The 14,898-nt window shown below is 26.7% G+C and overlaps 2 protein-coding genes across 6 annotated transcripts in view; one reads left to right on the top strand and one right to left on the bottom strand.

The window, feature by feature from the left end:
- Positions 1 to 3,239, top strand: part of LOC107442123 (RNA-binding protein Rsf1) — a 28,413-nt gene extending 25,174 nt beyond the window's left edge. For 3 of the 5 annotated variants that reach the window (XM_071183516.1, XM_071183521.1, XM_071183518.1), the window contains 2 exons: positions 195 to 343; positions 2,338 to 3,239. The gene's annotated coding sequence lies outside the window, so the exon portion shown is untranslated. The remainder of the gene's footprint in view (positions 1 to 194; positions 344 to 2,337) is intronic. The other 2 variants (XM_071183522.1, XM_071183517.1) reach the window with 1 other exon arrangement.
- A 465-nt stretch (positions 3,240 to 3,704) lies between these two features.
- Positions 3,705 to 14,898, bottom strand: part of LOC107442125 (GTP cyclohydrolase punch) — a 51,070-nt gene continuing 39,876 nt past the window's right edge. The window contains exons 5-6 of the mRNA XM_016055597.3: positions 10,389 to 10,473; positions 3,705 to 9,939 (exon numbers count right to left, since the gene is read on the bottom strand). Coding sequence (XP_015911083.1) covers positions 9,813 to 9,939; positions 10,389 to 10,473 — 212 coding nt within the window. The 3' untranslated portion in view covers positions 3,705 to 9,812. The remainder of the gene's footprint in view (positions 9,940 to 10,388; positions 10,474 to 14,898) is intronic.

Here is a 14,898-nt window from a genome sequence, read left to right on the forward strand (position 1 = left end):
TGAATCATGCATTTAAGATTTATTTATTATGAAACATGTTTATTAAAAATAAAATATTTTTTATCTAAAACTCATTCGTTTAAAACTTAATTAATCTAAAATTAAAACTTAATTAATCTAAAATGTATTTAAAATGTTTTTAAACTAAATTGTGTTCTGTAATGAACTAAAAGACTTGCATTTGTATTGTTCAGGTGTGTGATTTGTGTTCCAAGTTTTTCTCAAAAAAGTGTAAAATGTGAAATATAACCAGACCTTAACACTTGAAAATTGGATTCTTTCTGTGACTAGTTCTGTATCAAAAAAATGTCATATGTAACAGCAGACAAAAGTGTGCAAGCAGGTATATTGATTAATTTTTATTATAATTCTTATTTTGACTATTTATTTTCCTTTTAAAGAATACAAGATAGTAACTTATGTTCCCCGAAGTTACTATACAAATTAGAATTATTGTTACTCTTAGGTTTACTTTATTCAAAGGGAAGGTCAAGTAATTCTATATCAGCTTTGAAAAGTACTAGGTTTTGATAATATTGATTAATTAATTTTTATTATAATTCTTATTTTGACTATTTATTTTCCTTTTAAAGAATACAAGATTGTAACTTATGTTCCCCGAAGTTACCATACAAATTAGAATTATTGTTACACTTAAGTTTAATTTATTCAAAGGGAAGCTTAAGTAATCCTATATCAGCTTTGAAAAGTACTAGGTTTTATTCAGCTGTCGCTAGTACATTCTAGAGATTTTTCTTTATCAGTTACGCATTTTTTTGTGATAGTGTTTTCTGCCAATTTTTTATTGTTTTTATTAATCATTTATGTAATTATATATAACTTGGTTGCAGAATTTTCATTTATCTGCAGAATTGTTTTCAGAAATTGTAATTATGACTTAAAAAGCTGTTAAAAGATAAATTCAATTTTCGTTTTCTAATAGTGTGATTTTTTAAAATTTTTTTTAAAATAAATTGGAGATTTAAGTTATTCTATACAGTAATATTTTGTCAACCTACTAAAGTCTAAGGCATCACATTTTGCTTTATCTGTTCAAAAGTTTAATTTTGTAGATATTTAAAAATTAATTTTACGATATTTGTTTATTTTTTCCACTTTTTTAGTAATTAATGATACATTTCTATTTTCAATAACTTTGAGTAATGCAATATTACTACAAAATAATATTTAATGCTATAAAATAGTTTCAAATGTAGTGTGATTTAACTTATTAATGTTTCTATAACAATTATATTTTTAAAGTTCAAAAAATTGTTTTATAAATTTCTCTAAGTATATTTAAAAAAATTAGAAAAAATCTGATTTAAGTCAGATTTTGATATTTTTTTTTTTTTTTGGAAATAAAAAAAATTACTAATTGTAGTTTGAAATATAGATCCTATTTAGTAAGTATCTCGTTTCCAAGTATGCATAAATTATAATCTATTGTATTATTTAATGCAGCTCCTAGGTAAAAAAAAAGTTACTTAAATGTATCAAAAAATGTTTATCGTTTTTATGGAATTTTTAGTGTGATAAAAATGTTTATATATATATATATTCTCTATGCAAAGTTTTTTGAAACCCTTGATTCACTGATTCAAATACTTATTGTTCAATATAATATAAAATTATTTGCCATAAAATAAGATGTGTTAAATATTCAAACTGTATAAATTTTTTGCTTTAGTTTACTTAAGGGTTGATCTTGTGTTTTTTTGAACAATTATTATTATTATTAAAAATTAAATCACAAATATGGTTATGTTAATGGCATTTAGTGCATATCATAGTTATCAAATTTTTTTATATATTTTTGCATTAAGGAATGTTACCTTTTAGTTCAATATATGCAATCTGTGCTATTCATATTGTCTTTTAATATTTTATTCCTGAATTTGCTTTGTGAGAATTTGAAAAAGCAATTAAAAATATATGTCACCATTAGTTAAAAATAGTCATTTGGACATTCAAGATTAACTTATGTTAAAATAATCTCATACTATGGGGAACTTACTCCTAGCCCCGGTCTAAGGACCAAAAATAGGGCATGGGCAGGGCCATGAAGGGAAGTTCTTCATGTGCGCTTAACCATGAAATATTACTAAATGTTAATTTCTTTCTATTGTTTGTTTACCTATTTGTTTTCACTTCCAAAAGCATGTGTGAAAAGTATATTTGCAGTGGAGTTTGCATAAATTAAAAAGTTTAAAAAAAAGTCTTTTGGGCTGTATCAGAACTTTACCTATTTATGCAGAACTTCTATGCTTGATATTTATTTACATAGAACTTGATGCTTATTTCCTTTTCTATAACTTATTTTTTACTTTAAAACAGGGGTGTCCGATGACAAGGAGCATGTGGCCCAAGAAGTGAGAAGGGAGAACTCTGGGAGCAAAAGAAATATTTCCCACCTTATACATTTTGACTAGCAAATTTGCCAGACAAGATGCCTGGCTTTTATACCTTTCGGTCAAATCAGTAACATCTACTAAGTTGAAAACTATCTTTTGTTTTAAAAATTTAAAAAAACAAAAATAGATTTTCGTTTTTTGCTCTAACAGGTTTACCACTCCACAGAGAGAACAGAGAAAACCTGGAAAATAGAGGGATTTTAAAAATCACCTAAAATAATAAGGGAAATGCAGGAAAATTTGAGTTTTTCCGGATGAATTGGGAAAATACAGGGAATTTTATTTCTTATTTTCCTCTTTTAAAAAATGGTGATCACTCAAAGCACTATCTATGGGATATTTAAGGATGATATTTCAGGTATACTGAACCATTTAATTTGCTATAGCATTATTTGTTTTAAGTGTGTTGAGCTGTTTCTTATTTCTTTAAATTTTTCTAGCGATCAAATAAAATTAGTATAGTTTGCCTAATGCAGATCACACACAAGAGTACAGCGATTGTGGGTTTCTTGTTAATATAATACTGTATAATATGTGCAGGGAAAACTCAGTGAATTTTTTTTCTCCAGATTTGAGTGGCAATCCTGTATTAAATCTGGCTTTCTATTATCAAAAGAAATATATTTCTGTTCTTTGATTGTGAGAAACTAGATAATCTGGTACAATGTCAAATACCATGTTCATTTTTTGAACTCTATTTATAATGTCTAATGTGCAAAATTTATGACGTTTTATGCCCAAATATTTATGTGTAAACAATATCAAAATATTTTTGTATTGTAATTTTTATAACAATAAAAAAAAACATATATTAATTATAAAATATTTAAACATATTTACTCTGTATTTCCTCCCTCTCTTTGCACATCAGCTATCTTAGGGGAATATATTTTGTATAATTAACGAAAATTCTCATTGCAATATGGCCCAGGTACGATAAAAAATTGGACAATCCTGCTGTAAAACAATATTTTGTAATTTTTTTTTGCTAAATATTAGAGTGACACCGGAAAGTAATGTGTTTCGGTATATTTAATGTTTGTTATCAAGATTTTATTTTTGATGAATAATGTAAATTTATAATTTTAGCAACGACCTTTCTATGCCGGATCGAAAATGAATCGAAATGGATCGAATAAAATTAACTGGTTTTTAAAGCTAACAAATATTTAATGCTCCGAGACAACATTACTTTCCGGTCCTCCTAATATTAGTAAATGTCTTTTCTGATTCTGGAGTTCTGAAGTGCTGAAAAAAGCTATACAACTCAATTTAAATTGATAGACTTGATCAATATAACAGTTCACACATTTATTACAATTCCATAAAAAGCAACATCCATCTTTAATGCAACAGTTGACAATAATGCAATGTAGAGAACAGGGGAAAAAATGGTACAGTCGAACCCTGCTATAGTGAACAATCAGTTGTAGTGAACTTTTTTTAGTGGTCCTGTCTGAACTCCCATTTATATTATGTTATTTCAAATGCTAATAGTGAGCAGCTGAGAAATCGGTAGTTCGGTTATAGTGGACTCAAATTTCATTTCCACAAATTTTATTTTTAGTCCTTCAACCTTTATTTTCCAGGTGTTAAGTCTAAAAATAATAACATTCCCTTACAGGTTGTCATATTTCATTCTTTTATGCTTATCACTTTTAACTACAACAAAAAAGTTGTTAAACAGCACATTCTTTTCATACATTCTCTCCGGCTCTCTAACGTGGTCCCCAGCTTAATTCTTAGAGTCCTCTTATCTCTAGAAGTCCTACTTTTTACAAATCACCATTTGACAATCGAAAGGTAACTTTTTAACTTCTTTTACAGCTTCATATTCCTACATTATCGATTTAAGACAAGACTTTTTATTTTTAAAGCAGCGAAAATGGTGAATTTTGTAAAAAGGAAAAAAAAATTTGATAGAGGTTAAAGTTAAAATTATCCAATGCACTGAAGATGGAACCCAATCTATTGCAATTGGAGAAATTTCTCTTGTGAAAATCTACTGCTTCAAACATTTGGAAAAATTAGTCGCAGTTCTGAAGAAAAAAAATTTTTCTCTTTGAAAAAACTACGTTGAGGTGAAAGAAAAAGTGTAGAAATTGTGATGTTAAAATGGTTCACCATTCAGCGAGATAGAAATCTTCTTATATAGGTAATTTTTTTTTCTACAGAAAATGTGGATCAGAAAATACTGAATTCTTTGTATATTGTAGTTAAAAAAAATTGATAAATTCTACTTAAAATCAAGTTGTGTTTTTTCAAAAATTACTAATTTCTTTTGTAAAATTAAAACCAATTTTTAGTTGAGTATTTTTCGCTTTCCTTTTTGATTTATTATCTAGTTAATTAGATAATAATTTTTTAAGAAAATTGTGTAAAATTGAAATCCCTATATTCAATAATTCAACTATAATATGCTGAAAAATATTTGTCATTAAAGTTAGATATAGTGAGCCAATGTTTATAGTGGACATATTGCTGGGATCGCAGACTGTTCACTATTGCGCGTTTGACTGTCGAATAAAAATGCATTCTTTAGAAAATGAAGAAAACAGGAGAAGATTACTTTAGTTCAATTCTTCATAAACTGAAAGCATACCAACGGTGTATTAAGGATTTCATCATATGCATTTGATTACTGGAAAACGTGAGCTACATTGAAAAAGCAACTATAAGTTAACATGCTTGATCCCTCCATTTCATTATCGGGTGGTAAAAACAAACCAATTCAATTCTTTTGCAAAAATTAAACAGTTATAAATTGAATTGTAAAAGATAACTCTTAAAATTTTTTTAGCCAATTTTATTAAGAACAAATTTTTAAACTTTTAAAAACTGGTATTTGACAATAGTAAATTAAATACAAAATTCTTTTTCAAATGATTTTTCAATTAATTTCATCTATATCGATTTTTTAAACTTCTGGTCTAAAGTAAGCTGTTCTTTCTGTATTCTTCACATATAATTTGTGAAATAAAATATACTTTAGTACACAAATCAGTATTCAGTCACATTTCCTTTTGTACATCTGAGTAAAAAACTCAGCATTTTTTATTCATTTTAATGTTTCCTTTCTTTAAAATGAAACTACTTACATAGTTGAACAGAAGCTATACATCATGCAACTTAGAGGAAAAATAAAGACAGCCACCCCTCCCCCCTACTCATTACAATCTTCCCTGCCTGTGAAGTTTATCTATGCAACGAACATTTTTTCAACATACATTCCTGTAATTTTAAATGACTTAAAAATTAGGACGGAATTATTTAATTGTTTCTGAGAAATAGACTTTTTTAAAATTTTATTTCTTAGTAACTATTAAACCGATTTTTTTTATTCAAATTTTAAATTTTTTCAGATAAAATTAGATAATTATAGAAGGTTTAAAAATTTGTATAACTTACAATAAAAATTTTTTCCGATCATTAATAAGTTATGCAGAATTAAAATTTATTTATTCTTTTATGTAATTATCTTAGGAATAAAAGAGTTTCATAATAGTTACTTACGTAATTTTAACTTTTTTTTAAAAAAAATTGAGAGATATGCCAAAGTACTCAAAAAGTAAAATTAAACTATGAAGTTTAAATCAGACCAAAAAAAGTAAGTTTTTAGTTTAGTATCTAACTCACAAGAACAAATGCTTAGTCATATAATTTTTTTCACAATCAATCATAAATTTTTTCATAAAATTATTAGGTCTAAATAAAATTACCATAAAAGTGCTTTTTAATTCCTAGAGCAGAATATAATTTAAATAGATAGAGTAATGTTTGATAAACAATGCTAAAAAAAATTTTTCACATTTTAAAAATCGTGCATCACAAAATTCTTTTCAAATGGGTAATTTTTTTTTAATATGTAATACTTTTAAGACAATTTCAATCTGTATTAAATCGATATTTTGTATGACATATGTTAAAACTGATTACATTTTTATTTCAAAACCGTGTTATTGAAATTATGTAAAAAAGATAAATGATTTTCAAGCTATACACTAAGTCAAAATCTTATCATTACATTTTAAACGAAAGTGAAGTGTTACTTAATATTACTTTTGATTACGTAATTGAGAAATTCTACTTATACCCAAATAATTAAATTACAGCAGGAAAAAAAAAGGATGGAATGCTTTCCAAATCTGTAATATTCATTTATTAGTCCCAAGAATATTTGCGAGTATTTATGTGAATGTACAACAGCAGGCTAATCTTCCCCACATTATGGGGTTAACATTCACGACGGGCACTTACAAAACCTAATTTTTTATATTTTTTATATCTCTGTTTGGTTCATAAGTTAATATATTTGTGCACCAGTTGGAATAAACGAACATGCTTATTTAAATAGGTTCACAAATTTTATTTCTTTGTTATAAATCTATATATATATTTTAAAATTCTTAACTATGCTCATTTTCTTCTCCTTAATCAATAACATATTCTTCCTTAAATCTTGCACCCGTTACTGGTGAATAATTTTTACTTTTTTTTAGCAAGTTAACACACTATAAACATCAATACTTAAAATATATTCAATAATTAATAACAATAATAAAAATTCTTATTGTTCCAGCGCAAATGCCATTTAGATTAAAAATATAATTTTTCTTTTCTCTAAAGTAGGGAAACGATTGCGATTTTTCATTTGTCAATAGTAGTGTTCACTACAACCAGCAAAGCAAAGAGGTACAGTTAGCAAAACACCACACTATCGTAGGTGTCATATTTACAATCATAAATAAATAGGTACTTACAGCACCTATTTATCAGTAGGAAATGATAGGAAAGCAGCTTTAAAGCATTTTAAACATAACAAAAGCCATAACGCGTACCCTTTAAAATGTAATTGAGACTACATCAATATTGTAACTTTTTTAAAACCTGTAAGTATTGAAAAAATTTATATTTAAAATATAGAAATAATCACTTTTTATTGTTTTTATGAGTTAAGTTCATAGTAATTTAATGACATTTAAAAATCAAATTTTATTGAATTTTAATTTGGATTATGTTTGTTAATAAGCAAAAATCAGGAAAGATTTAAAATGTGTTTTATTGTAATTACCTCTATCAGGGGTTTCCAACTTACATGAGGCCGGGGGCCGCAATTAAAAACACCAGTTAAATGGCGGGCCACAACTTTATCAAAATTTTATATAGGACTCTTTTATGTTTGAAGGAACATTAAATATTGCTGTCAGATTTTTATAAAAGTTTTTTTAATATTGAAAAAGAAAAGCAAAACAAAATAATAAGCATTACAAATAATGTTTGTTACGTATCATTTTGAATCTTCTCTTAATCTGAAACTTAGTGACAAGATTTTTTTTACTTTCAAATTTAATTCCGTGATAAATTAAAATTTTTTTTGACTTATTAGGAATTATAACAACAACTAAAAAATTCTCGAGCATCTGAAATTAATTTTTTTTTCTTCTCCGCTCATGCGATATTCAATTCAAGGAATTTAGATAAAACATGATATTCATTCCCTCTTTTATGCAGTTTAAAATTTACAAAAGTAAATAATTTCGTCCAAAATGAGAAAAGCTAAATTGGAGAATTTCTGATACGCACATGCTAAATTCTATTCACAAAATAAGGAAAAGAAATAAAAAACGAGAGCAACATACACGATTATTTTTGTATTTGAATAAATATTTTCTTGGATGCAAAACCTGAGAAATAAATTTTTTGCACTGTTGGTATGTTAAATTTCACAGATGACAAAAAAAAGTAGTTTTTTTTTCTTTTTTTTTCTTCCACAGAAAAAGGCTTCGAGGGCCAGAAGTGTGAAACCCCTGCTCTATATCAACACATAGTCGCTATATTTCTTTGCGTTTTACAGTTTTCCTTCAACTTTTTTCCACTTCAATTCGTACTGTCTTCATTTAAAACAGCTTATTAAGAAATTCTCAAGTACATGCCGGAAAAAAAACGTTTTTATTAGAAGAAATTTAGCTTGAAAAATTGTTATGCCAGAAAATACCAGGTGTTATTTAATATTAAAAATATTATCTAAGTAAAATAATCGAAAATGAATTATTTTTTTTTATTGCAAAAAAATGTTAGGATGCGTAAAATATAAAAGAAAACCTTTAATGAGTGAATAATTATAAATTTTATTTAGTTCCTTTAGTCCATCATTTTTTTTTACTTATTTTAAATTTTCTTTGTGTTTAATGTTTAAATGCAGTGACATACATAAACTAAGGTGTGCACCACAGCAAAATTTATAAGTGAGCCCTATCTTTTACTACAAAATAAGTTACATTATGAAAAAAAACCACTACGAAGAAGAGGTATTCGGGTATTTATAGTCAATAATTTTATTTTTATTAAGATAATGAAAATCTTAATTGCGATTATAAGGCGGAATTTAGAAATGCTTACTGAACTGAAACATTTCATACACTTATACTAGCTTACCACTTTGAAATAAAATTAAAATTATAAATTACAATAATTATATTCAAAGTTTAGTTATGAGTCAATATTATTTATAAAATGAATTAAAAAATATCTTATAAATGTTTTTTTTTTGTAACTTATTGCGTTATTTTTTCCGAAGCGTGCGCCTTCAGTGTTCGTCTTACTGCGCCATGTGTGTTGCAAGGGGGCTATTTATGCCATTGTTTAAATGTTTGCCTATTACACAAAGTTCATCAAGGATGAAAAGTTAATTTTTATCAACATTTCTTTATTGTTTGTGTAACAATTATTTTTTATCTCTTTACTTGCTGTTGGAAATAATGTACAAGTCCTTTTGAAATCTGGAATTACAAATACGTTTTTTACTCTTACTCTTAACGTTCCCGAAAATGTTATGTCTTGAAAATAAATACTTGTAAACAATTGAACAAATAGTAATTCAACTCATAAGTTCCTACGGTCCTTTTTGATGGACATCAAAAAAAGAAAGATAGGATATTTTAAAACTAATTTTTCAGTTGATATAAATATGATATTCTATAAAATAGTATAAAAAATTTAGACTTTTACCGAGTCAAGCATTTATTTCTAGTATATATATTATAAATATATGTTATCAACCCACTGCATATATTTTCGGGGGAGGGATTGTAGCCCCATCAACCACCCCCTGGTTTACATCATTCCTTTTCGAAGATCAGAGAAAAAATTGCTGTTGTCTTAAAAATTGAGTGAACTATGTTCTCGTCATGAAAAGGAAAATAGTTATGCTACCTTTTTTTTCATAAATTCCTTCCCTTTTTATTGTGTTTTTCCATTTTACTTAAAGTAATACAATCATAAAAGGTACGCGTTCAGCTAACACAGAGCAACATAAAATATATTTTTAAAAACACATTGCTTGATAATTGATAATTATAGGCTCTTTAATCGTGTAACAGTTATTTGTTTGGACCAATTTTACTGCCTGGTTAAAGCCAAAAATTCATCCCTCGTCTTTGGATCTTCTCTGAACACTCCCAGCATCGTGCTCGTAATCGTTTTAGAGTTGAGTTTCTGCACACCCCTCATCACCATGCACATATGCCTAAAAAGGAAAAAAAATATCTAAGTGAAATTAAGTATAATTTAGTGAAATTTAAATGTAAACAAAAAGTTAATTGAAATTGTTTTTATAATGTCATGAATTTTCTTAATACTGAAGCTGCAGTTCTAGGTAGTTACAAAGATAGGATTTTAATTATATATATGTATATATATTATGTATGTATAGTTCAGGCACCGTATATATATAGTTCAAGCAGGTTTCAGGCACCAGGCTATACGCAAATATTATTTATTGAAACATATTCCTAAAGTATCACAAAATCGTTGTGCTCCTGAATAAAAGTTAGGAAAAATCTTGCAAACTAAATCCGTAAAATGTTTCATTTTAGGGAATAAGGGAAATCTTAGTATTTGTAATTGTTTTATTAAATAGGTCCAGGGAAATTTAGCAGGGGCTAAAAAAATAAAAATAAAATACAATTAACTTACGTTGCTTCAATTACTACTCCAACTCCAGCGGGTCCAATAGCTTCGGTAATGGCGACAGCAATTTGTTTTGTGAGCCGTTCTTGAACTAAAAATAATTAAAAGAACAAGTATGTTAAAATTAATTATAAAGGAATTGACACACTTATTTTGAGTTGGATTTTTTACTGTAAACAATGTAATAATATCAAATTCCAGTATTTAAATTTGATGAAATAGTAAAAGTTTATATCTTGTTGATCTACTTGGCCAAATTGTTTTAAAAAAAACTTATACACTAAGGAAAAACTAACTAGATGTCAAAATCAGCATTAACCCTTTGACGCCGATGAGACACTGGTGCCCCTTTTATGTATTTTGTTCTGACTCTCTAATTACTAGCAAAAATATGCTTTGGTATTTTTTAATTATAAAAATGCAGCTACTACGAAACATCCGTTAGATTATAGGAATTACATTTGTACTAAAACATGAAATCCCAAGTAAAAGTTGTTTAAGAAAAGTTTTTTTTTTTCATTCGTAATAAAAACAATTATCAATTATTGATTTTGTTTATTAAAGAAATTTTAATGATGAATTTTTTCTTATTTCTAATGATATGATGAATAACTGTAAATGACTGTTTCTCTTAGAGCAAGTAAATTGAAATGATTGTTTAGAAGGGATCCCTATTTGGAGGATTTTACCTTTAACGAGAGGAAAAAAAAAAAAGAAACTCGTGTCTCTTACTGCTTTTCATTACCATAAATTGTTTAAATGCTAAATATAATATTTTTGACTTATTTTGACCAAAATAATGAAAAAAATGTTCAGTAAACAATCTTCGTCAAAGGGTTATAAAAAATTAAGCACAAAATTGTAAGTTCGGAAAATTTATTTTGTAACACATATCTCCGGTATTTACAATTATTTTTAATAAGGAATATCCTATTTTAGACAGTTAAATACTCCCAAATATTTTTCACAAAAGAAAAGTTTCAAGAATTCTTAATATTGGTGTTAAAATATGGTATTAAAAAAATGCTCTTTTTAAAATTTCTAAACCAGAGAGAACACTATCGATCCCGATGAGATTTGTTTATAAGGGTCTCAAGTGAAAATTTCACGAAATTCCGAGACTAGTTTTGGTGGAAGGGAGGGGGGGGGGAAGAAAGGAAGAAAATTAAATAGTGATATTTAGACGCTTTAGGTATCGTTACTTTTGTAGTCTTTAATGTGGATTCGAATGAAACCCACCACAAAACTATCGAATCAATAACTAAGAAGTTATAAGGGTTTTATGTATAAAAAGCACAGTTATGTATTAGTTCCTATTTATGCAACTGAAATTGCTGTCAATATAATTTAGGTGTTGTTTCCTAAGTAGCTGTTAAAAATGAGATCAAACACTTGTCATTTAGACTAATGGTTCATAAGTGGCAAGTGTTTTTGTGTGCAAAATGGCTTGTGCTTATTTTTGCACCTGACATAGCTGTTTACTTTCAATTCAAAGAAACGGTGTATTGCTGCTGATGAAGTTCTTTACCTTGAACTTAACGAATTATACCGGAAAGAATTTAAACTATAGTTTAGAAGTTATAAAGGTTTTATACACAAAAACACTAAACTTTTGTACTTGGTACCTATTTACGTACCTGACATTGTTATCAAAACAAGTTAGGTATTATTTCTTAGTTTTTTTTTTACTCTGAATGAAGTGGGACGACTAGTCTCATTTGATTCATAGAATATCTAGGAAACAATACCTCACTTGTGTTATTGCAAGATCATTTCTGTAAGTACAGAATTGTACTTTTTGTGCACAAAATCTTTACATATTTTAAACTATTGGTTTTTATCGTCATGTGGAGGGTCTCATTCGACTCACCGTAAAAAAAAAAAAAAAAAAAAAAAAAAAAAAAAAAANTTTTAATTTTTTTTCAGAAAAAAAAAAAAAAAAAAAAAAAAAAAAGAAGAAAAAAAAAGCCCACCAGAAACACCTTTGTCTAAATATCAGGATTTAAGATTTTTCCCACTTTTGCTTTCTCTTTTCCTCTGGCTAGGAAACTTATCATGGAGCTTAGTGGAATTTTTATGTCAGGCAATCTGAGATTCCCGTAATAAAACAATGAATCCCGCCTTGTTATTTTGAATCTATACCTAAGCTTGGGTTGTCTCCGACCAAAGATGAAAAATGAAATTCGAAAATATTATATTTAATTTTTTAAAAAGTATCGAATTAATTGTATTAAACGAAGTGTGCTAAAATTTTCATTTATTAAAATTAAATTGTTTGATCTGATAAACTTTTCTCACAGCTGTTTTTCTATTTTTAAAATTCGTTTCTTATGATATATTTATGAAATATTTACTCTTTATGTAGGATTTCTTAAAATTTTTAACTCGAAATTACACGAAAAATGTTCACACGATTCCTCATGTTGTATGGTATGCTATAGGAAAATGTAAATGTTATATAGGTTGTCATATTGGTTAAAAACTAGGTTGTTTTATAGGTTTAATGCAGGGTTCGTGATTTTTTTAAAAAAAATAAAAAAAGTCATATTTTTTTTTGATTTAAATCGGATTTTTTTTATTTAAATTGATTTTTATTCAAATACACTGTAAGAACTTTCGTTTATGATTTAAAAAACTTTGTAAATGTTTAATCAAAATTAAATTAATATTAAAACTATATTATAACAATATCTTAGAAGCTCTAACTTACTAAAATAGTTTTTCATAATTTTGCATAGAAACCTTCCTGAAATAAATGCATAATTGAAATTTAAGGACTAGATGAAATAGAAAATTTAAAGAATACTTCAGGGGTCTGTCTAGGCTTTTCTGAGAGGTATACCTATTTTGTGAAAATTTAGACATAATTTGTGAAAATTAAAAATCATATACAAAATTCAACACAAAAATATTGTAAAAAATATGGATTTATCGTTTCTTACGAGACACAAAAATAAAATTTTAAGAAAAAATAATTTGTGAAATTATTCTACAGTTTTTCCTAAAGTAAATTTGGCTTGGACAGACCCCTGTACTTTAACTATTAAAGCAAAGTTTCAATTTGCAAACCATAATTTTAATTTAAAATTGCGGTTTCTTCTCTTTTTTTCTTGATTTTTAAAATGACAAAATAAATGTAACAGATTGTAATTATAAATGTAGACATTCATCAAAAAATAAATAAATATTTAATCTATATATTTTTATATTAAAATAATTACTTTTAATTCTATATCAAAATAGATAAGTTAAGCTAAAAATTTTTTTTTAAAAATTCTATGCACTCATTGGAATTTTTTTCCACAAAATTCCTTTATAGAAAATCAGATAATGTCAAAAATACTGTAAACATATTATTACCCTATTGCTAACATAACCCTACTGCTTCAAATAGACTTTGAAGAGAAGAATGACACTATATCAGGAGAAAAATATCTGAATTCATCAGCCTTTTTTTTTTCTTTTTCTACTATTGGCATATCAGAGTAATTTCTTTTAAATATAACCTCAAGCTTCAGAAATATACATTTTCCACCAATAAAATATAATGTAGATTTCAATTCCTCGCTTTTTCATTCGAAAGGTGGAATTTTAATTAACATTATTTGCATTATTTTTTGAAAAAAAATCATGCTTATTAATTACTTTCTACAGCTATGCAAGTCTATATTAAGACAGCATTAAATGTTTACTTTAATCTGTACTTTCAATCTGAAGAATCAAAACATTTTTAAAAATGTAATTTCAAGTGTGTTGGGATTTAACAAACACCAAGAACGAAAGTAATTTCGTTAACTAAAATTAATTAATGCAGCAATTTATTTAAAATAAATTTTAAAACTAAGAAAACAAAATAATAGAAGTATCAATAATTTAAAACACTGATTTTTAACTTTTAAAATCAATATATATATTTGGAAAGAAATAATTGATTTTCAATGAATTTTTTAAAAAAATCATTTGATTTAAATCATGATTTAAATCGTGATTTAAATCAAGCTGATTTAAATCAACAAACCCTGGTTTAATGCGAATTTAAAATTTAAGTACTTATTTCAATTTTAAAGGCTTTGCTCTCAACAATCCTCTTCTTACCAATGCTCGCTTAAATGTCACAGTTTTCGTTATATTACTTGTAAAGAATATTTATTAATTAATTTTGATTTCAAGATTTTGATCCTTGATAGCGAAGCTGATCCATTGATTTCGGATTGTGTCTAAAAAAGGTTAAGAATATAGGCCTTAAGACTAATGATAACATTTGTTTATTCGAAAGTTACTTTCATATATATACAACACCTCCTAGAAAAGAGTAGGCCTCTGCACGGGTTACCATAAATATCCTTTAGTAGTCCAAACGTAATGACATACGCCGTATTTTCAACCACTGCGCAGCTTAGTACCCCGAACGTAATGACATCTTTCTTATTTTTCATCAACTGCGCAGTTAACTTCGTCACATCGGACTACTAAATTGATCCGTGCTGAGGCCTTCATACTTCTAGGAGGTGTTGGT

This window comes from Parasteatoda tepidariorum, chromosome 7 (assembly GCF_043381705.1).
Source record: "Parasteatoda tepidariorum isolate YZ-2023 chromosome 7, CAS_Ptep_4.0, whole genome shotgun sequence".
NCBI classification, from domain to species: domain Eukaryota; kingdom Metazoa; phylum Arthropoda; class Arachnida; order Araneae; family Theridiidae; genus Parasteatoda; species Parasteatoda tepidariorum.